General features: G+C 41.4%; 1 protein-coding gene across 2 annotated transcripts in view; it reads left to right on the top strand.

The window, feature by feature from the left end:
* The first annotated feature begins 211 nt into the window (after window positions 1–211).
* Window positions 212–23,697, top strand: part of LOC126262624 (monocarboxylate transporter 1-like) — a 171,123-nt gene continuing 147,637 nt past the window's right edge. Inside the window, exon 1 of one of the 2 annotated variants that reach the window (XM_049959381.1) lies at window positions 212–330. Coding sequence is in view for 1 of the 2 variants with exons in the window: in XM_049959380.1 (XP_049815337.1) it covers window positions 23,040–23,115 (76 nt within the window). In the remaining variant the exon portion in view is untranslated. Of the gene's footprint in view, window positions 331–22,879; window positions 23,116–23,697 lie in introns of those variants that run through there. The other variant, XM_049959380.1, reaches the window with a different exon arrangement.

Genomic DNA, 23,697 nt, shown 5'->3' on the forward strand with positions numbered 1-23,697 from the left:
TTATGTAATGGTCTGAACGTAACTTCCTGTTATCAGACAGCTAATAACCAATCGTCGCCGAACTTGAGATATTCCCCTCGACTCTTCGGGAATGCAGCTCTCAGTGTTCATCCAGGACACATCGACGCTTCATTACATCAGTTGTCGGTAAAGGGGGAGGGGATGAAGTTATCACGGCAGCCAACTGACAGCAGATACGTCTTGATAAGGTGCAACGTATTTCATTTCAGGCGATTGCGCCAGGAGAGTAATCCAAGTGGAAAGTCTGACGATAAGGCGTCCTGATATTTTCCAGCAGAAGGCAGTGTTTCAGGCAGTACAGCCCCGTGGGTATGTGTTTTGTTTAACTCTCATGTGTTGCCATAAAATCTTTTCTTGTGTAAATCTTCATGGTGCACGTAGAAATAATACATAGTTATTTTAGACACAATCATCTTTTATATCCTACATCAGTGACTGTAGGGCTGTACCGTAAACAAATGTACAAAGAGTCATTAGCTTTTCATTCTTCATTTACGAGACTTTTCCTCCAACCGAATTCTAACCTACTACCTTCCAGATCAACGTCACCACACGGGCGGAGGCCTGTTAGTTAAGTCGTCGAAAAAAGTCACTTTTCCTGTAGCGTTGTGCTCTCTAGTGGAATTGATGTTTCCACATAATAAGTTAGCTAGTGGAACTTCCCCGTGTACTTAAACGAAGTTGACAAATTTTGAAACTGTGTAATTGAGACTATGAATGAAACTTCACCACTCATGAAATACACAAATTAACCATAACATTTGTCTCTAATGATACCTGATGGCGAAGGAACAGAGTGCTGTACGCATAAGATAAATTAGGTTAGAACTGTCATTAATCGGAAGATTAGTTTTAACACCGTAGTGGTTCCCTAAACGTAAGCACGTGTGTGTGTGTGTGTGTGTGTGTGTGTGTGTGTGTGTGTGTGTTTCTATTTCAGGTGGTATACAACTGTTATCTTCCATTGAACTTTAAACGGACTTATCGCATGTTTGGCATTTTTCACGTCAACAAGCATTACGAGAGATCAAAGTAAAGCAGCAGAGCGAAACTCAAGGACAGCGCGAATCGAACTCGAGACATGTGAATCTATAGTCTGAGACGTTACCATGTAGCCACCGCGCCGTGTTATGCACAGTAAAAAAAGTACGATCTAAGTACGGACTTAATTCAAAACTTCATTCTTTGGACTATAGTCTTAGATAAATCCATCAAGTGTGGAAGATGTCTTTACATATTCCGCTTATTACTAAAATTGCAAATAAAAATATTCCAGCTGAAGTACCCTGTCGTTGCTTCACAGGACACACATCACAGAAAGACCCTCGTGAGCATTGCAATGTAGCTACATTGTTACGTTGGTAGCACGGTTTGTTTTTAAAAAACCATCTTTAATAAGAAACGGACTACATCAAGAAGAAGTTGTGCGACATTTGGGAGGCGTGTTTCAACATATTAAAGACGACATCTCTCTCAAGTTTCACGACAGTTGCGTAAGTGACGCTAGTAGCGCCACAATGAGGATTCACATCAGGTTCACTTTAAGTACACGCTCTAACGGTCGAGAGCGTTAGTTACCTTTGAGATCGGACGTGGTAAGTTGATGTTAGTCAACAATGCCTTTAATGCGATGAAGACACCACCATCAACCCGTCACTGGTTATGAACAAGGTCGTGTAATAGAGCAACGAGTAACCGGATGCCCCTTCTGCAATATTGCAGAAAGACCTGGCAGGAATGTTGCCACTGTACATGATTGCTGGCAGCAAAGTTCACGGGAATGTACGATCGCAAGAAGACCGGGCTCCGGACGGCCACATGGTGCTATGGAGAGGGAAGACCATGGTGCTCAGCGTATGGCTGCGGTGCTTCGGACTACATCTGCAGTAGCAATTTGAGCAGCAGTTGGCACCACAGTGACACAACGAACCATTACAAATCGATTAATTAAAGGACAGCTCCGGGTAGACGCCCTGTAGCATGCTTTCCACCGGCCCAAAACCACTGCCATATACGCCAGTGATACCAAGCGAGAGTTGACTGGAGCGCAGGGAGGAGGTCTGTTGTGTTTTCTGATGAAAGCTGGTTCTGCCTTGGTGCCAGTAAGGGCCTTGTGTTGGCTAAGAGGAAGACAGTTGACGGCCTACAACATACTAATCTGCGTGCTAGACTCACCTGGAGCTACCGTCTGGGGTGCGATTTCGTATGGCGGGAGGAGCGCTTTCGTGGTTACCCCCACACACGCTGACTGCAAATTTGTACGCCATTCCCGAACAGCATTGAAGATGATATTGTCCAACAGGAAAACGCTCGCCCACAGACCACTGTTGTAATCCAACATGCTGTACAGAGCATCGACATATTGCCTGGGCTTGCTGGATCACCAGATTGAGCACGTAAGGAACATGGGCAGACGACATCTAGCGTCATACACAAGCAGCATTCAAATGGTTCAAATGGCTCTGAGCACTATGGGACTTAACATCTATGGTCATCAGACCCCTAGAACTTAGAACTACTTAAACCTAACTAACCTAAGGACATCACACACAACACCCAGCCATCACGAGGCAGAGAAAATCCCTGACCCCGCCGGGAATCGAACCCGGGAACCCGGGCGTGGGAAGCGGGAACGCTACCGCACGACCACGAGATGCGGGCAAGCAGCATTAACCGCCCATGCATTTACGAACCAAGTGCGGGAGGCATGGAACAAACAGCTCACAAACTGACATCCGGCTCCAATACAACACAACGCATGCACGTTTGCATACTTGCTTTCAACATTCGGGCGGTTACACTGGTTATTAATGTATCAGCATTTCTGGTTTATGTTATGCTTACAGTAACCTATGATCTTGCAATGTTAATCACTTAAATACACGTTACCTAGGCAAATATTTTCCCGTAGTTTCATTGCTCTGCATTAGTTATTTTTTGTGTTGCGATTTTTTCTATCCGTTTATTTCATGCATTTGTTTCTAACCAGTGTGGGCAACGTAAATAAAAAATGGTTCTTTCTTAAACTTCCCCGTAGAAAAATTGTGTAAATGACAATGCTGGAAAACGTCGACGTTATTTGATTTTCAAACAGCTGACAAGGGAACCTCCCCATCGTACCCCCCTCAGATTTAGTTATAAATTGACACAGTGGATAGGCCTTGAAAAACTGAACACAGATCAATCGAGAAAACAGGAAGAAGTTGTGTGGAACTATAACAAAAATAAGCAAAATATACAAACTGAGTAGTCCATGCATAAGCTGGGCAACATCAAGGAGAGCGTGAGCTTACGAGCGCCGTGGTCCCGTGGTTAGCGTGAGCAGCTGCGGAACGAGAGGTCCTTAGTTCAAGTCTTCCCTTGAGAGAAAAGTTTAATTTTTTACATTCAGACAATTATCAAAGTTCAGGCAAACACACATAATCAACTTCGCTCTCCAAAATTCCAGGACATGATCAGATTTGTTTGGACATATGCAGGATTTGACGGTCTACACACGGAAACATTTGAAAACGTAAAAAAACAGATGTTTTGACAGAGCACAGGGAAAACTGTGCGACTGTGAAGCTACTGCATTCATTTGTTGCAGTTTATGTGATAAACTCTTATGTTTTCATCACTTTTTTGGGAGTGATTATCACATCCACAAGAAAACCTAAATCGGGCACGGTAGAAGAATCTTTTTACCCATTCGCCAAGTGTGCAAGTTAGGTGGGTCGACAACATATTCCTGTCACGTGACGCACATGCCGTCACCAGTGTCGTATAGAATATATCAGACGTGTTTTCCTGTGGAGGAATCTGTTGACCTATGACCTTGCGATCAAATGTTTTCGGTTCCTATTGGGAGAGGCACGCCCTTTCGTCTACTAATCGCACGGTTTTGCGGTGCGGTCGCAAAACACAGACACTAAACTTATTACAGTGAACAGAGACGTCAATGAATGAACGGACAGATCGTAACTTTGCGAAAATAAAGAAAGTAAAATTTTCACTCGAAGGAAGACTCGAACCAAGGACTTATCGCTCCAGAGCTGCTCACTCTAACCACGGGACCACGGCACTGCTCAGTGTCACGTTGTCCTTGTTGTTGCCTATCTAGCGCATGGACTACTCAATTTGTATATTTTGCTTAATTTTTCATAGTTCCAGACAACTTCTTCCTGTCTTCTCGATTGATCTGTGTTCAGTTTTTCAATGCCTACCCACTGTGTCAATTTATAACAAAATCTGAGGGGGGTGCGATGGGGAGGTTCCCTTGTGAGCAGAACTGAACGTACTCAGACATTTCTCTCTTTACTTACTCTGATCAACACTAAACTAACACACTACATTTTTAGCGCAACGCAATATTTCAATAATCCCTACAAAAGAATGGCCCTGACTAACATTAACCTATACCTTTCACAAATCACTTACCTCACAAAAATCTTCGTTACTCGAACTACTGCAATACAGCGAGCGCCACTACTGCCAGCTAAATAAAAGATTCAAGCTACGGAAGGCACTAACTACTGATAGGCATAGTTAGCAAATGAAAGATTTTAATAGAGAACAAACAATGTATTTACCTTAATAGTCATAATATATATAGCAGTTCATGACATCCATTCTTACAAAGGTACTGTTTCTGATAGACACACGTCCAGATCATCCATTCTCAAAAATCCGCCATCTCACTTCCCCACAACCACCACTGCTGGTGGCTCACCTCCAACTGCGCAACGCTACGCGCTGTTAACAGCCAACAGCCCAACACTACAATGGCAGACAACAATGCAAACTAGCCACAGACTACACACAGCACAGCCAGTGATTTTCATACAGAGCACTACGTGGCGTTACCAATAGGAAAACCTAAACAGCCTACTTGCAATACATGCTGAGGGCATTAGCCATCATAATGGCCAGCACTGTTAAGCAGGACGGCTTACGGCAAGAACGACAACCGAAACTCTGTAGCAAAATAAAGGTGTTATCACGAATCTTGGCGGACGCTTTACCGCACACAATAACTGATGCTCACTTTTTTTTGCGTCGAGCCTAGGAGAATGAAAGGGGTCTGTGAAGAGGGGGGGGGGGGGGGAGAGGAGGCGGCGTATGTGACCTGCGCCGCCGCCGCCGCCGCCGCCGCCGCCACCACCACCACCCAAAGCAGCAGCAATCGTACTCTCAAGTATGGCCAGCTTCAACAACAGCAGAGGGAAGTGGCGGTTCTCCAGTGTAATAAAAATGACTTTAAAAATGCTTCTAGCTTGCCGAAAAATTCTCGTAGCTGTTTTTTGTGGTTTTTCATTTGTACATTCACCATATGCTTTGGACCCAGCCCATCGTCTGGTGGCCTGTCAGTAATTAAAATTTGGAATTACAAAGTCTTCCCATGACACAAATGCAAGTATAGTCAATTGCAAGGTTCAGACACGTACAAAAATAACAAAAAAAAGGTGTCCAAACAGACAAAAAATTACATACAATATGCAATTACATAAGTTCAAGGGCCAGTTGTAAATGCCGTACATCAAGAAATGCGTATGGTATAGAGGGTGTAATAAACTTTCTCTCACAGAGGGGAACGAAATATGCCAGGCATTTTAGGAAAATGGCGGAAAATTTTTTGTAAGGTTTTGAAACTTTGGGAAAACACTCTTAGCGGATGTAGAAGTAAAAAACAGAAAATTCCCCTCCTATCGGAGGACTTCCCCCTCCTCCACCTCTTAATGTAATTTATTTTCCTGTTTTCAACCTTTAGGAAAAACGGTTCATTTAACGAAGTCATGTATATGACAGAATATACTTCTGGTAAAATTCTACTCAGAGAAGGTAAAATCCATGTTCAAGCAAGGTAGTTAGTTTATGATTGCTAATATTTGAAGGTAAAAAAGTGAAATTTCTTTTAATTATACTGAACAATTTTGCTTTATAGCCTTTCACATTGGATATTTGCAACTTAAATTATTGGAATGAAAATCATTTTCCATGAAAGTTAAGAATTACTGTAAAACTAATCAACAATTACGTTTGTTGTAATATATTTACAATCATATGTACAGCATGTAGACAGTAAAAATACCACAATATCTGTCAAACAAATAAATTCTTGTAAATATTTTTTTTTCACATAAAACCATCATCCAAATCCTCTGTCAAATCTCTGCGAGACGCATAAGTGCAGCTTTGTCAACGACAGTTTTTGCACGTTGTCGCGCAATGTAGGTCAGCCTAAACACATCCGCACTTTCTTCCACAGGCTTGAATGCAGTCGCATGAAATCAGTAGCAGAATTTTCTCTGGAGCAGGTGGTCGTTTCATGTGAATCGGGGAGAGGGATGAGTTTGGTTTGATTCTTTCCATCCCCAGTTTCTGGGATTCAAGTTGTTCCGCAACCGTAGCTCGACTTCTAGGTAAACTAGATAAGAGTGGATGTGTCCTGCATCAGTAGTGGGTGGCAAAAGACAGATTATGACAGCATTGTTTCCCTGACCCACAAGTACATTAAAACATTTAAATCGAATGGCATTTAAGTTATCTATCAGAAGGACTCTCTACTGTTTCTGTGTAGAGCAGGGCTTCCCAACTTTACCAGCTAACGGGCCTCTTCTTCAGTCGAAAATCCATGGCGGAGCCCTAGACAGTCAAGAGCATAGTAACTTTAAATTTCAGAGCGAAACCCATAGCAACTGAAAGCTTCTTAATGCAAGTGCCAAGTGCCATGTTCCCAATGAGACCCCCCCTCCCCCTCCCGCGAAGTCTTTGGTTTAGAGATGAATGAAAACAACTTGAAATTAACGATCCAATTTGAATTCCCACTGTATCCAGACGCTTACCAGTGGATTTACTCCCGGCGGGGTCAGGGATTTTCTCTGCCTCGTGATGGCTGGGTGTTGTGTGCTGTCCTTAAGTTAGTTAGGTTTAAGTAGTTCTAAGTTCTAGGGGACTTATGACCACAGCAGTTGAGTCCCATAGTGCTCAGAGCCATTTGAACCATTTTTTTTTTGGATTTACTCCCTTTGTTCAACACACTATAGCGTGATTAAAATTACTTGGTATCTGACATTTCACTCGTTGGAGCTGCCTTCCTCCAAGAGCAATCGACATCACGTCCAAACTGTTCGCTGTTGACAAGCTGCCGCTTGTGGCCTGTTCACTTCCACTGTTTGGCTACTGTTGTGTTAGGAGCATGCATATTTCGTAACAGTCGTGTGTGTGTGTGTGTGTGTGTGTGTGTGTGTGTGTGTGTGTGTGTGTGTGTGTGTGTGTGTGTGTGTGGTTTTTCGCCGGCCGGTGTGGCCGAGCGGTACTAGGCGCTTCAGTCTGGAACCGCGCGACCACTACGGTCGCAGGTTCGAATCCGGCCTCGGGCATGGATGTGTGTGATGTCCTTAGGTTAGTTAGGTTTAAGTAGTTCTAAGTTCTAGGGGACTGATGACCTCAGACGTTGAGTCCCATAGTGCTCCTAGCCATTTGAACCATTCGTGGTTTTTCGTGAAATCCGAAGAAAAATGTTCAGATGTATGTAAAGTCTATGGGACTTAACTGCTGAGGTCATCAGTCCCTAGTCTTACACACTATTAACCTAAGTTTAATTTCCGCTAGGGACAACACACACACACACACACACACACACACACACACACACACACACGCCCCACGGAGGACTCGAACCTCCGGCGGGAGCGGCCGCGCAATCCAAGACGACATGGCGCCTAAGACTGCGCGGCCATCCCGCACGGCTGTGAAGAAAAGAGACAGACCCATGATTCGGGATACAAACACATCACGAAAGAAAAGAGGCCAAAGAATTGCCTTTAAAGGACTATTGTGACATCTGTTGTGCAATGTGTAGGATTACATCCACCCAGTTCACATGAGTTTCCAAAACAGGATTTCGTAAGCCGATGTCCCAGTTCCGCTTTTGGTTGGTCAGGTAAACACTTCAAAATCGATTCTGGAAATCTGCTTTTTATTAAGCCGTTTTCCAGTTCCACAATCGATTTTCTTGCCCATGTAAACAGCACGGAAATTCTAGTTATTTTTACGTCTTTGCGTATCTACTGAACGGCAGCTCTCAGTCCATAGCCAGCAGCTAGCAGGCGGCGTTGCAACAGTGTAATGTCAGTTGGTAGCTGGCAACTGGCAGGCGGCGTGGCAACAGTTTAGCCACAGCTGGTAACTTCAATTACTACTTGGACACTTTATCGTGGCAGTCAGCCTCGACTGTAAACAAATTATTAAAACAAACAAACAGACACTCTTTTTTTCGATATAAGAAGACAAAGCGTTTCACAGAAAATAAGACTTTTTTTCTCAAGGAAACAATTCTGGCAGAGGAGGTTTACCTTTTACAAGGTGACACGTAAAAGTCCTCATTTGTTTACGCTTGCACTAAGTTGCCACAATATAGTGTCACAGTAATAGAAAGCATTTGTAATTGAAGTATAGGCAGGCCATATTTTTAACTGAGAGGACGGAATATATTATATAAAAAAAATTAGCTTTAGAGATAATTTTAATTTTCGTAACAAAAATATCAATGCCAACAGAATTCAATTAATAATTATTTTGTATATGATAGAAGACAGAAACAAAAATCCTGCAGAGTTAGAGTTCAGGTACGTTCACTGAGAATCTACGAAGAAAAATGCTTTCTTCTTTACTATAGATGAGTCTGTAGGAATAATAATGGAATCCTAATGTGATGGTTGAGTGTGCTTCTGCTGACACAATTTTGAAAAGTTGGGTTCAGTTCTTGACACCTGGAGACGGATGTCTGGTTCCACATCTAGACAACTTCGGTACTTAGTTTTGTGGGCAGCATAGATCGAGAATCCAGATTCACACATGTATGTTGTGGCAAACGGAAAAAAATCACGTTTTGCCTTTTCAGCAAGGGGATGGTGTTTCTTTTTATCCTAACGGATCCAAAAGTGTGAGTAACCGTCAATGTCAAAACTTGATTTCAAGGTAGGGCAATTTCTATCAACAACTCATATTCATGTGATGATAGAATGTTCGGCTTTTTGGATACAGTGAATGGGTTGACTACCCATTCGTATTTCTGCAGCTTCTCATCTTCAACTGTTGGGTAATAATTCTCCAACAATGACATCAAGCTTCGGAGATGTTCCAGGATTTGATGAAACAAATTCTTCCCAAGCGCCAATGTTTCGTTTCCCAAAATCTCCTTGAGAAGAGGAAAACACTCTACCTCGCCATCCTCGACACTCTGTGACCAAAAATTGACTTTCCTCTTGAATGCTCGAACGTTGTCGATAGCAGTGACCTTTGTTTCACTTTGTCCTTGGAGTGAAATATTCCTTCCTTTCATTTTGGAGAAAATATGTAACAAATAGGCAAGTATACACTGCCAACTTTTGTCATTAATAAGGTCTGCTAATTTGGTGTTATGCTCCAACAGGAAAGCTAAGACATCCAATCTTAATTCGTACAACCGAGAGAGTGCATTCCCACGTGAGAGCCACCTCACTTCTGTGTGGAGAAGCAGGGAACGATGAAGGCTTCCCATATCTTCACACAGTATTGTGAAAAGTAGTGACTTCAACGGCCTTGATTTTATGTAGTTAATGAATTGAATGGATTCGTGTAAAACTTTCTTGAACGAAACTGGCATTTGTTTCGTAGATAAAGCGTATCTGTGGAGAGCACAATGACTACTGCTGCAATTCTTGGCGTTTTCTTTTATTTTCGTTATTGCTCCGACTGTAGGACCCGTCATAGCTTATTCACCATCTGTGCACACATCTATGCAATTAGACCATGAAACTTCGTTAGTCCTTAAAAAATCATCCAATAGACGGAATATATCCGCACCTGTTGTGTTGGCAGGTCGTGGTCTGCACAATAAGAGGTCCTCCTCAAAACATCCAGAATGCGTAAAAGGTTTCAGCGCATCTAGCGCCGTGAGCCGGCGCACAAACGACCCCCGTATTGTTGCGAAACAGTCGATCAGAGAAGCCGAATTCTCCAGCACTAAACCGTGTATGCATTCTCACTTAGGAACCGCAAAGGCTGCTTAGGCATACGACCTGAAGTAAAAGTAAACATGTGTTTCACACGAAAAAAGAAAATAGTGATGAATTTGATTTTCAAATTTTTATTCAATAATTCTACTCATGATTTTACACTATTTGGTGAAAGGTGGCCGCGGACCCCCTAGAAAGAGCCGGCGGACCCCTAAGGGATCCGCGGACCACACGTTGGGAAGCCCTGCATTGGATTTACAAGCTATCTATTACCTGTTTATTTTACAATTGCCGATGGCAGAACGCGGAACTAAACCTCATTTACGTGCAGACGTGACCGAAGGCCCCCGACAATGCTAAACAATACCCGAATGACCCAGGATACTCGGCGCTGTACAGTCACGTCATACTGATACTGTAATACAGGGCTTCCCAACCTGTGGTCCGCGGACCCCTTAGGGGTCCGCCGGCTCTTTCTAGGGGCTCCGCGACCACCTTTCACCAAATCGTGTAAAATAATGAGTAAAATTATTGAATGAAAATGTGAAAATCAAATTCATCACTTTTTTTCGTGTGAAAAACATGTATACTTTTACTTCAGGTCGTATTCCCAAGCAGCCTTTGCGGTTCCTAAGTGAGAACGTATACACAGTTTAGTGCCGGAGAATGCGGCTTCTATGATCGACTGTTTCGCAACAATACGGGGGTCGTTTGTGACCCGGCTCACGGCACTAGATGCGCTGAAACCTTTTACGCATGCGCGGAGCGAGCTTTGTCGACCAATCACAGCGCTCGCTGGCACGTGTGCGGCCCCAGGCATCATTAAATGTTAAACTTGCTTTGTCAGTGCACTACCTACTTCGTAAGTCGATTTTTGACCAGTTTATTACTTCTAACATGAATCGGTGGCTGAAGTCAGGATCATTGAACAAGGGTGCAGTGTCTCTATCGCCTTCACAACAAGGGAAGTTTCCAGTTGAAATGAATGAGGAGGGAGGACGACCAAAGGAAGACTTTACATACATTTGAACAATGTTCTTCGGATTTCACGAAAAACCACACGCACACACACGCACACACACGCACACACACGCACACACACGCACACACGCGCACACACGCGCGCGCACACGCGCGCACACACACACACACACACACACACACACACACACACACACACACACACACACACACACACGGCTGTTATGAAATATGCATGCTCCTTACACAACAGTAGCCAAATAGTGGAAGTAAACAGACCATAAGCGGCAGCTTGTCAACAGCGAACAGTCCATTACCAAGCAATTTTAATCAGGCTATAGTGTGTTGAACAAAGGGAGTAAATCCACTAGTAAGTGTCTGGATACAGTGGGAATTCATATTGGGTCGTTAATTTCAAGTTGTTTTCATTCATCTCTAAACCAAAGACTATTGATATTTTGATGGGGCGGGGGGGTCATTGGGAACATGGCACTTGCATTAAGAAGCTTTAAGTTCCCATGGGTTTCGGTCTTAAATTTAAAGTTACTGTGCTCTTGACTGACTACATCTACGTACATACTCCGCAATCCACCATCTAGCATCTTCTCTCCCTGTTCCACTCTCAAACAGAACGAGGGAAAAAATGACTACCTATATGCCTCTGTACGAGCCCTAATCTCTCTTATCTTATCTTTGTGGTCTTTCCGCGAAATGTAAGTTGCGGCAGTAAAATTGTACTGCAGTCAGCCTCAAATGCTGGTTCTCTAAATTTCCTCAGTAGCGATTCACGAAAAGAACGCCTCCTTTCCTCTAGAGACTCCCACCCGAGTGTAACACTCGCGTGATGATGAAACCTACCAGTAACAAATCTAGCAGCCCGCCTCTGAATTCCTTCTATGTCCTCCCTCAATACGACCTCATAGGGATCCCAAACGCTCGAGCAGTACTCAAGAATAGGTCGTATTAGTGTTTTGTAAGCGGTCTCCTTTACAGATGAACCACATCTTCCCACTAGGGGTCCACCATGGATTTTCGACTGAAGAAGGGGTCCGCCAGCTGAAAAGGTTGGGAAGCCCTGATCCAATGAATGTGTGCTAACTTATAATAAAAATCTCATCATAATCGTAATTATTAAAACTAATGCGAGTAATTTGAATGATTATTTGAAGCCTTCATCTGTCATTTTCTTTATTTCCTGTATGATAGTACAATTTCGGCCTTAGGCCATTTTCAAGTATTTTATGGATGATGTTTTGGTAACAGATTATGTCATATATGTTGTTGCTCCTATGAGACCTTGTTATGCTCATAAATTACTTCGAGGTGTTCACGCTATTTTAGGAGAACGTTATTTTCGAGCAGTCTAATTTATGAGCATAACATGATATCATAGCAACAACTATGTATATGACCTAATCTGTTGCCAAAAAATCATCCATAAAATACTTGAAAATTGCCAAAGGCCGAAATTGTCCAATCGTATAGGAAATTTAAAAAGAAATGGCAGCTTAAACCTTCAAGAAATCATTAAAAAATTCATCGCAACTGTGGACGCTATCGCAATGAAAACAATAATGTACAAATAAACAAACTCAGCAGTCAGCAAAGTTCGCGCTGGCTTTGACGGCAGAAAACTCGTTCATTATATCTTCATAGTTCAGACGGTTATCAGTTAGGAAGTTGGCTTCGATGTGAAGAATGGAAAAGGCGTTCCTCTCTCCTCAGACAACGAAGAACGTAGGTATGATTACAGTCTTTTAAGAATCGAAAATGAGCGTTCTGCTGAATAATTTGTAAGTGCCATACATAGAAATATTCTAAGAGCAATGTCAACATTCGGAAACACCGACTGTAAACTCCCTTTTCGTAAAAGTTTACTCATTTTGACTGGTATATCACTAAGCTCAGAAGATTTCAAAAGTTCCAAGAAAGGTACACATTCACTACGGAAGGAAGGCTCCAAACCTGTGTCATATGATGCTTAAAGTTTTGCTGCACGTTCAGCAATATCCTCAGGTGAACTGCTCTTAAGGTTACTGGAAACTGTAGCTATAGCTATCCTTCCTCCTCACTACTTCGGCATACAAGTTGTCGAATACTGGGAGGGATGTTAAGACTCGAAATTTTTCCCTTCCTGTCAGAAAAACATCCGCTTCTTCATTTATGAAGTTTGCGTTTCGTGATCTTTTATAGGCACATTCATAGTCTGTATCAGTCACAATCTCCATGGATTTATTTTCATAATAGTCGAACACGCCATGAATAGATATAATAAATCATAAAAGTGATTCATATAATTCAAGCACTATTTTAGTATCAATATTTACACTTCACAATTTCAGATGTACACTATTAAATCTTTGGAGTATATCCTTCCAAACTGTTTCTAGTCTGCTGAGTTGATTCAATAAAGCCGAGGCCTCATTTCGCACTAGTGGTTTTACGAATGTATTATTGGCAATTGTGTGAGGGCATTGATAACGCCCTCCCAGTTTTCATATAGACTCACACACCCTTCCTCTCATGCTGACCAACATGTTTTTGATAAACTTTTTACCGTTTTGCTTCCTGGTTTCATGAAACAAAGAAATTTGTCCCAGCGCTGTGTAGAAGCAGAGAAAAAATTATAAAGTTTTTGCACTACATTTAAAAATGTAGATGATTCCCAACAACAGCTTGCAGCATTAGTGCCGACTAAATTCAAAGAATGTGCTGCACAAGGCACATAATGCGCTTTGGGATTTCGTTCTTTAATGCGTGCCTGCAGACCATTGTTCCTGACATTTTGTTTGCGTTGTCATATGACTGGCCTATGCAGTCAGTAATATGAATGGAATTTATATACAGGACTTTTAGTACGGCCTCAGCTAAGTTTTCGGACTTGCGTCCCGGGTTTGGTAAAAGCAGAAGGAAACGTTCAATAGGAACAGGTTCACCATTCTCTTTCACATATCTTAATATGAAAGGTAATTGATCAATATGTGAAATGTCCAGAGTAGAACCTGCTACTATAGAGAGATATTTGGCCTATTTTATTTCAGGTAAAGTAATTCTTTTTATTTCTTGAGAAAGAAACTCTATTATTTCGTCACAGATTGTTGAAGAAAGATAACTTGTATGTCCCTGACCTGGATTTCCATACCGTTCAATGTGCTCTGCAAGAAAAGGATCAATCTTCTTCACTAATGCAAACACCCTTTTCAACACACTATGCCAGTACATTTTTTACTGGCTCAACATATGACTCGAAATGGTTATCTATTGTTCCAAGTGACTTTTTTCTTGTTAAGTGCCATTTTTGTTTTCAAGTGAATTCTCAAGATGAAATAAAATATTGCCGGCCGCTGTGGCCGAGCTGTTCTAGGCACTTCAGTCCGGAACTGCGCTGCTGCTATGGTCGCAGGTTCGAATCCTGCCTCCGGTATGGATGTGTGTGATGTCCTTAGTTTAGTTAGGTTTAAGTAGTTGTAAGTGTAGGGGACTGATGACCTCAGATGTTAAGTCCCTTAGTGCTTAGAGCCATTTGAAACATTTGATAACATATTAGACACATTTTTCCAATCTGCAATACCATTAGTGGTAATTGCGGCCTTACCTTCGAACAATTTACAAGGTGCACAAAAAACAGCACAAGTGCTACAGGAGTATACTAGAAACTCAAGCAAAGCTGATTCACCATTTAAAAGTCAACTGTAAAATAAATTTTTGTTCAAATATCTGGTTTTAATGCCTATTGATCTTCTTAAATTAGAAAAATCACTGTTACAATTTTGATTAATGCTACTTGGTAAGAGAACGTCGATTGTTGATTCATTAACACACCATTCTGCAGGATCATCATTTACGAGGTTATTTCTTTTTGTAATGTCTGACTCAACACGTAGTTATTCCTGAAACTCGAATTAGGAACAATTTGCTTTTCTTGGTTTTTAACTTTTGTTTGCCTGTATTTACTTCTTCTACAACAGAAGCACTGCCAGAAATATCACCTGTAGTACTTGAACACGAACGAGAAACATTTTTTTCGAAAAAATTATCTACTCTGCCAACCGTTTTTGGAACATTGGCTTCTCGTTCTCGCCTTTCCTTCGATGATTTCCGAATAGCCGCCCCACTTCATTTTGTACACTTGCTTTTTTCACTGTTATTCATGTTAAGGCACTTACAAAATTGTCAACCAACAGTCAAAACAAAAGAAAAAAAATTGTAAAAGGAAAGAAAGAAATGATGCATCCAGTTCCAATTATACTACACCGCACATGAGCACAAAGCTTTTTACTTTTAACACGGCACACGAGCACAAAGATGTTTCCTTTAAACACGGAGCGATGAACTGACCAACTCGGATTACTCGACGTAACTGTGCCATGAAAGAACGACAATTCAGAATAATTTAATTTCATTGCCGCCTGTTTCTCTGTTGTCCGTAAACAGTAGAAGCACACCTGCCGGCTGGAATTCGTCTCGTATAAAAAAAAGGGACAGTCCATTTTGTGGCTTCTGTTTCCCACGTCGCCGGAATTTTAGATGGGACGCAAATATGTTCTGAATATTCTTAACACTGTCTTTCTAATTTAAAAAGCAAATAATTTTTGCAATTTCTTGCAGTGAGGTGTGGTGGATCGACTCTCATCCCACTTATTCTTATAACATTTTAGCAGTTTCTGTGGGCAGTGAAGACAGACTTTAAAGTTTAAGTAGTCTTTTGGCAGTTGATGTGGTGTGTTGTCATTTGAGTGAACACTGCTGTTATGTCTACACACAAATGCATCTTTTGTTTCAACCTAAAATAAAAATAACGTTTCCTCAAGAAGAAAAGGTTAGTTAAGAATTTTAATATAAAATTTGCAATGCCACGTACTATTCGATTGCACAGAGTGGGAACTTCAGTATCGTCCAGGCTGTAGCATAATAAATAAAACAAACGAAAGTTGATTTCTTCTTTTTTCGCCAAAATTAAGTAAGTAAATAAATACAATTTTTAAAGTGCTGTGAAGATAGATATTCTGCTTATGTTCTTTTCGTACAAACATGGGTTTCAAAATGTAAAATATTCCCAGTATCAATATGTTTTGTTAAATGGGTGTCACTAAATATCAAAGCTCAGATATTTAACACCACAGAGCTTTCACATTAATTACAGTAATGGAGGGGTGACTTGATACTTCCCCGTAATTTCTACAAGAAATTTAAGTAGAGTCGGGTTTTACTTACTGATGCCCACACATGTTACAGTATTTAAGAAACTGCTGATTAGTTTATCACAGCGTTTCAAGGATCCCGGTATTTTCACAGGGAAAATGTGGTAGGTTTAAGTAGAAAGCGACAACATTCTGAGAATAATAATGTTTCAAACACTGTGTTGTAGATTGTTGTCCTGGTAGCTTACTTTAAAATATTTTAAACAATCATGAAGATGATACCAGAAGAATTTCCATCCACTCACCAAGCAAACTATGTATATTTCCAATCTTGTATTGTCGAATTTCGTTCTTAAGGCTTATATAAAGTAGCAGGTTGTTTAACAGTAATAAAACTTTTTGTCGTGCGTAAGCGCAGTTATTTTAAAACATAAAAGGTTAGAATGAGCAAAGAGCATAAAATGCTGTACATACTGTATATTACCTGTCTCTTCCTATACCTTACCCTATTTATCTCAGAATTTCGAACATATTGCACCATTTTACATTGTCGAACGTTTCTTCTGGGCATCCAATGAACGTATCTCGATTTTCTTCAGTCGTATTTCCATTATCAACAGCAGCGTCAGAACTGCCTTTATGATGCCTTTAACTTTCCTATAGCCAAACCGAACGTCACTGAACGTTCCTCAGTTTTCTTTTTCATTCTTCTGTATATTATTTTTGTCAGCAACTTGGATTCATTAAATGTTAAGTTCTCGCCTTCTCGGTTCTTGCTTTCTTCGGAATTGTGTGAATGATTTCGCCAGTCTTTCTGTACACCAATGTGAACAGTTATTTCGTTGCCACTTCCTCCAATGGTGTTAGAAATTAAGATCGAATGTCATCTATCCCTTCTGTCGTGTTTGATCTTAGGTCGTCCAAAGCTCTTTTAAATTCTAACTCTAATTCTGGCTCCCCTACCGTATTTTTCAGACTATAAGACGCGCCTTAATTTTTAAGCAATTTTTAAACAATAAGGTTTCATTATTTTTAATATTAGATTGCAAGGCCACACTAAAAAAATTCTTGGTTCATAAAACCGAATTGACCTTTAAAATCCTTGAAAATCGTTATGACTCCTCCTCATCTTCTTCTTCCTCTACGTTGTCGCCATGGCCCCCTTCACATATAAGATGGTCTTCACTGCCATCGAGAGCGTTAGTTATGCCGGACTCTGAAAGATTTAATAAGAATGTCTTCTCTCACTCTAGACCACAACTGTTTTATCCACTGACACACCAAGCTGGTTGTAGGTCGTTTTAAAGCTGCCTTCGGCGTGAATTTATGTTGGACTTCGTCCATCGTCCATTTGTTCCATTTCTCTCTCATGTACAAATTGTTTATTTGTCGAGACATCAAGAGGCTGCAATTGTGAAGTAAGTCCTCCCAGATCAAGAGCAAGCTCTGTCTTTCCGTGTCTCCGTTTCTCTTTCATAGAAGTTTTCAGATCACTACTAAACTGATCTAGCTCAACAAATCACTTTTTCACCTCTCCCATACGCTGTTAACCCGTAATTTCATACCAGCCTCGTCCATGCAACACTTTTCATATACGAGAACAATATCTTGCGTATTTCAAAACGTTTTGGCACTAGTTTGCACTTGAAAATTATTGTATTAAGTTTAGTACCGTCAACGCAACATGAAAGGACAACGGTGTAGTGCATTTTTTCATGTCCATGTGTTTTTATAGTTACAGTTTTAGCACCTTTCATGGCAACATTTCTGTTACTCGGCACATCAAATGTCGGAGAAGTTTCGTCCATATTCGCTATTTGGCTTAGTTCAACAATGGATTTATTTCGATATTGAATAATAAAGCGATCGCAAGATAGTATTTTTTCTTCACATCCTTGTGGCATTTTTTGCGATATTTTGGTTGGTTCACATGCTAAAACCATGACGTGTCACAAACCTGTAGCAACAAGCAACTCCACGCCTAAAGACTGTGAAGTTCCACTGTAGCGTGTATCTATATTATTTTTGCATTAATTCCACTGCCATTTTGACTGTGTCCTTGAATCCATTTCAATACATCTTCCTCTTGTTTGGCCCATTTCGCATTTGCATGTTTAGTCTTCCTCATTATTTTCAGTTCTTCTTTACTAGCCCGCCAATCGCGAATGGATTTTTCTGCTGGTGGAGGGCCGAAATTCAACTCAGCTGCTCTGTTTCCATGTTGTTTTCTGCATGTGCTATTACTTCAGTTTATTGCCCGCATCACATGCATACCTTTTATTTTCTTGCATTACGAAACTAACGGAATTACTGACTGCTACTGATTGCACAAATCATTTTCAATTCAAGTTCTCAGGCACCATAAACTGTAATGGCGCATCATAGGCTAGGCAGTGTTCTGCGTTTGTGATGGCGAGGTGGGAGGAAAATATTGTTAGCAATCTTCTGAATACCCACAATTCAGGTTCGTTGCATCGGTCACTGCTGCTGCCAGTTCAATCCAACGTTGCGAGCTAGTGATAGGTTTACCGCGCCATTGAATATATGACCATTTTTAAGACTGGCGGGAATTTTAAATCAAACACTAGACATTTTTATATTAATTTCGAGTATTAAACGCACCTGAATTATGGAGCCAATTTTTCGAAGAAAAAGTGCATCTTATAGTCGGTAAAATATGGTATCTCTTTCCTGTCGAGTCCTGTGTCGTTTCCATCACGTCATCGCACAAATCCTACCCCTCATAGAGGTCTTCAATGTACTCCTCCCGCGTATCCGCTCTCAACTCTATTTAACGGAGGAACTCCCACTACATTCTTAACGTTACCGCTCTTGCTTCTAAATTCATCGAAGGTTGTTTTGACTTTCCTATATGCTGAGTCAGTCCTTCCAACAATCGTTGCTTTTTCGATTTCTTCTCATTTTTCATGCATCCATTTCGTCTTACGTATTTCTATATTCCTAAATTTCCTTGAACATTTTTATTCTCCCTTCTTTCGTCGCTCAGCTGTAGCATTTCTTCTGTCAGCCATGGTTCTTTCGCAATTACCTTCCTTGTATCTATGTTTTTCTCTCCAACTTCTGCGATTGTCCTTGTAAGAGATGTCCATTCCTCTTCAACTGAACTGCCTACTGAGCGTCAAACGTTTCTCTTCATTCTTAGTACTTCTGTATCTCATTTCTTTGCGCATTGGTTGTCCTGAATAGGCTCTTAAACTTCAGCCTACTCTTCATCGCTGCTACATTGTGACGTGCGTCTATATTTGCTTCTGGGCACGTCTTACAATCCAATATCTGATTTCGGAATCTTTGCTTGATCATGATGTATGCTGACTGGAATCTTCCCGCATCTCCCGGTCTTTTCTTAGTATGTCTCCCCCTCTTGTGATTCTTTAACAATGTCTTCGCTATTACTATCTGAAATTCAATTAGTCTTTCTCCTCTCTCATTCCTACTACCATTCCCATATTCACTAGTGAAGCTTTAAGCTTTCTTCTACTCTTTCCCCTACAACTGAATTCCAGTGCCCAATGACTGTTATATTTTCATCTTCAATTACTTCCTGAATTACTCGTTCAACATGCTCATATACTTTCTCTACCTCTTCATCTTCTACTTGGAACGTCGGCATGTATACCTGAACAATTATCGTCGGTGTTAGCTTGGTGTCGATTCTGATGAGAACAACAGTCACCGAACTGTTCACAGTAACTCCCTCTCTGCCCTACCTTCCTATTCATAACGAATCCTACTCCCGTTATACCATTTTCTGATGCTGTTGATTTCATCGTATACTCATCTGGCCAGAAATCGTTGTCTCCATTTCACTTCGCTGACTCCCACGATATCTAGATTGAGCCTTAGCGTTTCTTTATAGGTGGGACGAAAAATTAACAAACATTTAGCACGTAGTCAGTGGGACAGGAAGTGTAACTGAAGAAGTTACACCTCCTGCCTAGCCCTGATTCGGTTCTACCCCAAAGGCTCAGCTTCCAGTCATTTTATAAGTGTCGCAAGTCTTAGTTTCAAATGTTCTTAGTTTCATTAGGTACGTCTTAAACAAGGCCACATTTTTCCTTCTCCTAACGTGATTAGTCAAGGTATTACAAAGAAACATGGAAGTTGTGAAGTTCCAAGTTAATTTTATTCTAAGTTACACACACACACACACACACACACACACACACACACACACACACACACACACACACACACACATTCTCTCTCTCTCTCTCTCTCTCTCTCTCCACATATTACCGCAGTTTTCGACCTCTTATGCAGAATTGTAAGAGCTACTACTTCTGCTACGTCTCCGGACGTTTTAACAAAGCTAACGTCGTAGCTGATGCCAAAGTGCACACGTAGGCCAATTTGTAAGTATTTTCCATGCGCCCCTTAACTGTACGTGCGCTCACGTGAGAACACAAGTACATCACGGTGAATTCTCCGTCACGCACTTGTCGTAACTGTGGGAGTGTATCAGAGGCAGCACATTATTTTACTCCCCACGCGATACAACCTGCCGGTCCTTTTACCCAGTCGTACCCCTGGGCGCCCGCTGCTCGCAGCTTACCGTGAGGCGTGCGGTCGTAAAGTCAGTATATTAGCAGGTCAGTGAGCGGCTGTGTTGCATGTTATTTGCTGGTGCACGTCCTAGGAAGCAGACTGATTGCAGGTACTCTTCCGCCTCTAAGTGATCTGGCAGGCAACTACCGTGTATTACAGGCTTCACCTAGCGATGTAAGGAATTTTTTTTCGGTAGTCTTATGACTAGTTTGATTTATCCCAAGACTAATTCCTCTACTTGGCCAGCCACTTCATTTCAGAGTATCACTTACAACCAGCGTCCTTTATATTATTTCTTGCATGTATTCCAGCCTCTGTCTTCCCCTACAGTTTTCACGCTTTCTGAAGCCCTCTAGTGCAACTGAAATAATTCCCTGATGTTTTAGCATATGTCGTGTATGTCATCCTGCCTCTTCTTCTTGTGTGTGATGTCCACATAGTTCCTTCCTCACTTATTCTGCTGAGAATCTCCCCGTTTCTTACCGTATCATTACACGTAATTTTCAGCTTCCTTCTATAGTACCATACCCCAAACTCGTCGATTCTTTCCTTTCCCGATTCTCACAGAGTCCATTATCAATGACCACAGAATTCTTCCTCAAATGAAGTCTTATGTTTGATACTAATAAACTTCTTTTTGCGAAGGATGTCCTCTTTGCCTGTGATTGAATGCTTCTAATACCATCCTTGCTTTGTACCTCTTTCCAAAGTAAAAGAATCCCTTCACTTTCTCTAGTGCACTGTTTACCTCTGCTCTCATTTCTGCTGCTCCTCATTACCTTCGTCTCTCTCGGTTTACTCTGTCCACAGCCTGTGCTCATTAGACTGTTCATTCCTTCCCACAGGCCCTGTTATTCTTCCTCATTCCCGCTTACGACGACAATGTAGTCAGCGAATTTTATCATTGATTTATTTTCGTCCTGATTTGTAATCCCTTCCTTTACTTTCCTTTTATTTCTGCAACTGCTTCTTTGATTTATACGTTGTACAGAAGCAACGAATGACTACATCACCTTCTAACCCGGCGCTTTGTTGTTGGTCTTCCATTCTATGGAGTGACACTTCATAATAATGCACAAAATATGCGCTGGCGTACCAGTACGTAGACACAGCTGGCGGATCATTCGTTCTGCAGAATATCAGCTGACTGTACGGCGATTTTTAGAAAAATAAGAAAACACAGCCTAAAATAATCTGTTGAAATATATTCATTTAGAACTCACTATTGGGCATGCGACACATGTTTTACGGCCGTTAGACGATGCAAACCCCACACGCTTTCGGATGTCCTTCAAAAAATTTTCGCTTGTTGCCAAACAAATACATATTAAGGTACGTGTTTTCATAGAACCTGTGAAAGATGTTTGCGGCCGATTTCGTATTTTCTAGCCCTTTCTCTATGACCGTCGATGACTTCTAGTCGTTGTTTTCGCCGAATGACGCACCCATAACACAGTGGGCTTCCAAAAATGTGATATACACCGTAAAAGCAGTTTCCTATTTTAAAAAGAGTGTTTTAGGCGGTCCGTAATACTAGTTATTCGTGTAGTCTGCACAACCAATACTTCGCTGCAGTTCCAAATTTCGTCGTTGCTCTTGGAAGTGATCACTTCAGGTCGTTCATCTGTGTAACCAGAATAGCATGTTAACTCAAAAAATGGCTCTGAGCACTATGGGACTTAACTTCTGATGTCACCAGTCCCCTAGAACTTACAACTACTTAAACCTAACTAACCAAGGACCTCACACACATCCAATGTCGAGGTAGGATTCGAACCTGCGACGGTAGCGATCGCGCGGTTCCAGACTGTAGCGCCTAGAACCGCTCGGCCACCTCGGCCGGCATGTTTACTCAAAAAAAGTCTTTGCCTCATGGGAGAAAAAAGGCGATAAATTTTTTGTCCATGTATCGAATGAATCTAGAGTTTAACGTTCTGTGTTAGTGTTGAATGCAAATCATATGTTAGTTCAGCGCTTGCTTTAAACGACGAAGGCAATTTTCATCACTTAAGGTGAGTGCAGCTGGAATAATCTTTCCTTGTTAGCGCCCTTCTTCCCGTTAAACGAGCCGCGTCAGGCTCACAAACGGACTCAAAATGCTCTGTTTGTCACTGGCTCCACAACAAACTGCTGGATTCTACTCTGAATGTTCCGTGAGCTTGTAAGATTGTGTTGCGTTAATATGGCGGATAGCATCTGACGCGAGTTTACTTCGGCTCGCAAGTCTCTGTCAAAAGTGAAGGTGTCTTACAAGAGTGCCGATGTTGGCTACAAATGTGATCTACGTCGGAAGTGTTGTTCTCACGCTACGTTGTGCTGGTTGTGTGCCATCGTTATTTGGTGCTTAGAAATGGGAACAAATAACTGTCAGCAGGAAGCGTGTGTGCAGCGAGGTTGGTCACAAGATAAGATAACCGCTGGAAACGGTAAGTCCCCATGGTTCCGGGAGAGAAGACATTTTCGGATTTTGGCTAAGTATATCATTCCATGTCCGGTATGCATATCACATAGTATGCACCTCTTAAAAAATTTATAAGATTCATTTATATCCACATGTAAAGACGAATTCACTTTCCTGCTTTGTTGGTGTAGTCGTTAGCGTGCTTGGCTATCAACATTGTGGTACCCGGTTCAAATACCGGGTGCTGCAATTTTTTTTTCCAGTATAGGCAAGTTGCGTTTGTTTCTTGAAAACAGAAAAGATATAGTTTGAATAAATAAATAGTGACACTGGGATTATATCTCTTACTTATGAGCCCACTGTTTTCAAGCGTTTACCATTCTTCCAGACAAGGCGCCTTCGGGAGCATTATGCAGGTACTGGAGAATATTTGTAGCTTGCACACTGAAATCCAGTTCTTAGTGTTAGTTACATAACTAGTACTTTGCTATTGAAAACAAGTGCAGGAACTACCCACAGATCATTATTATACACTCAGAATGGAGCAGTTATCAGTTTCATACCGAAACCTTTGCGACAGTTTGGCGTGGCACCTGGAATTTTGATC

The sequence above is a fragment of the Schistocerca nitens genome, chromosome 6 (genome assembly GCF_023898315.1).
Source record: "Schistocerca nitens isolate TAMUIC-IGC-003100 chromosome 6, iqSchNite1.1, whole genome shotgun sequence".
Lineage (NCBI taxonomy): Eukaryota > Metazoa > Arthropoda > Insecta > Orthoptera > Acrididae > Schistocerca > Schistocerca nitens.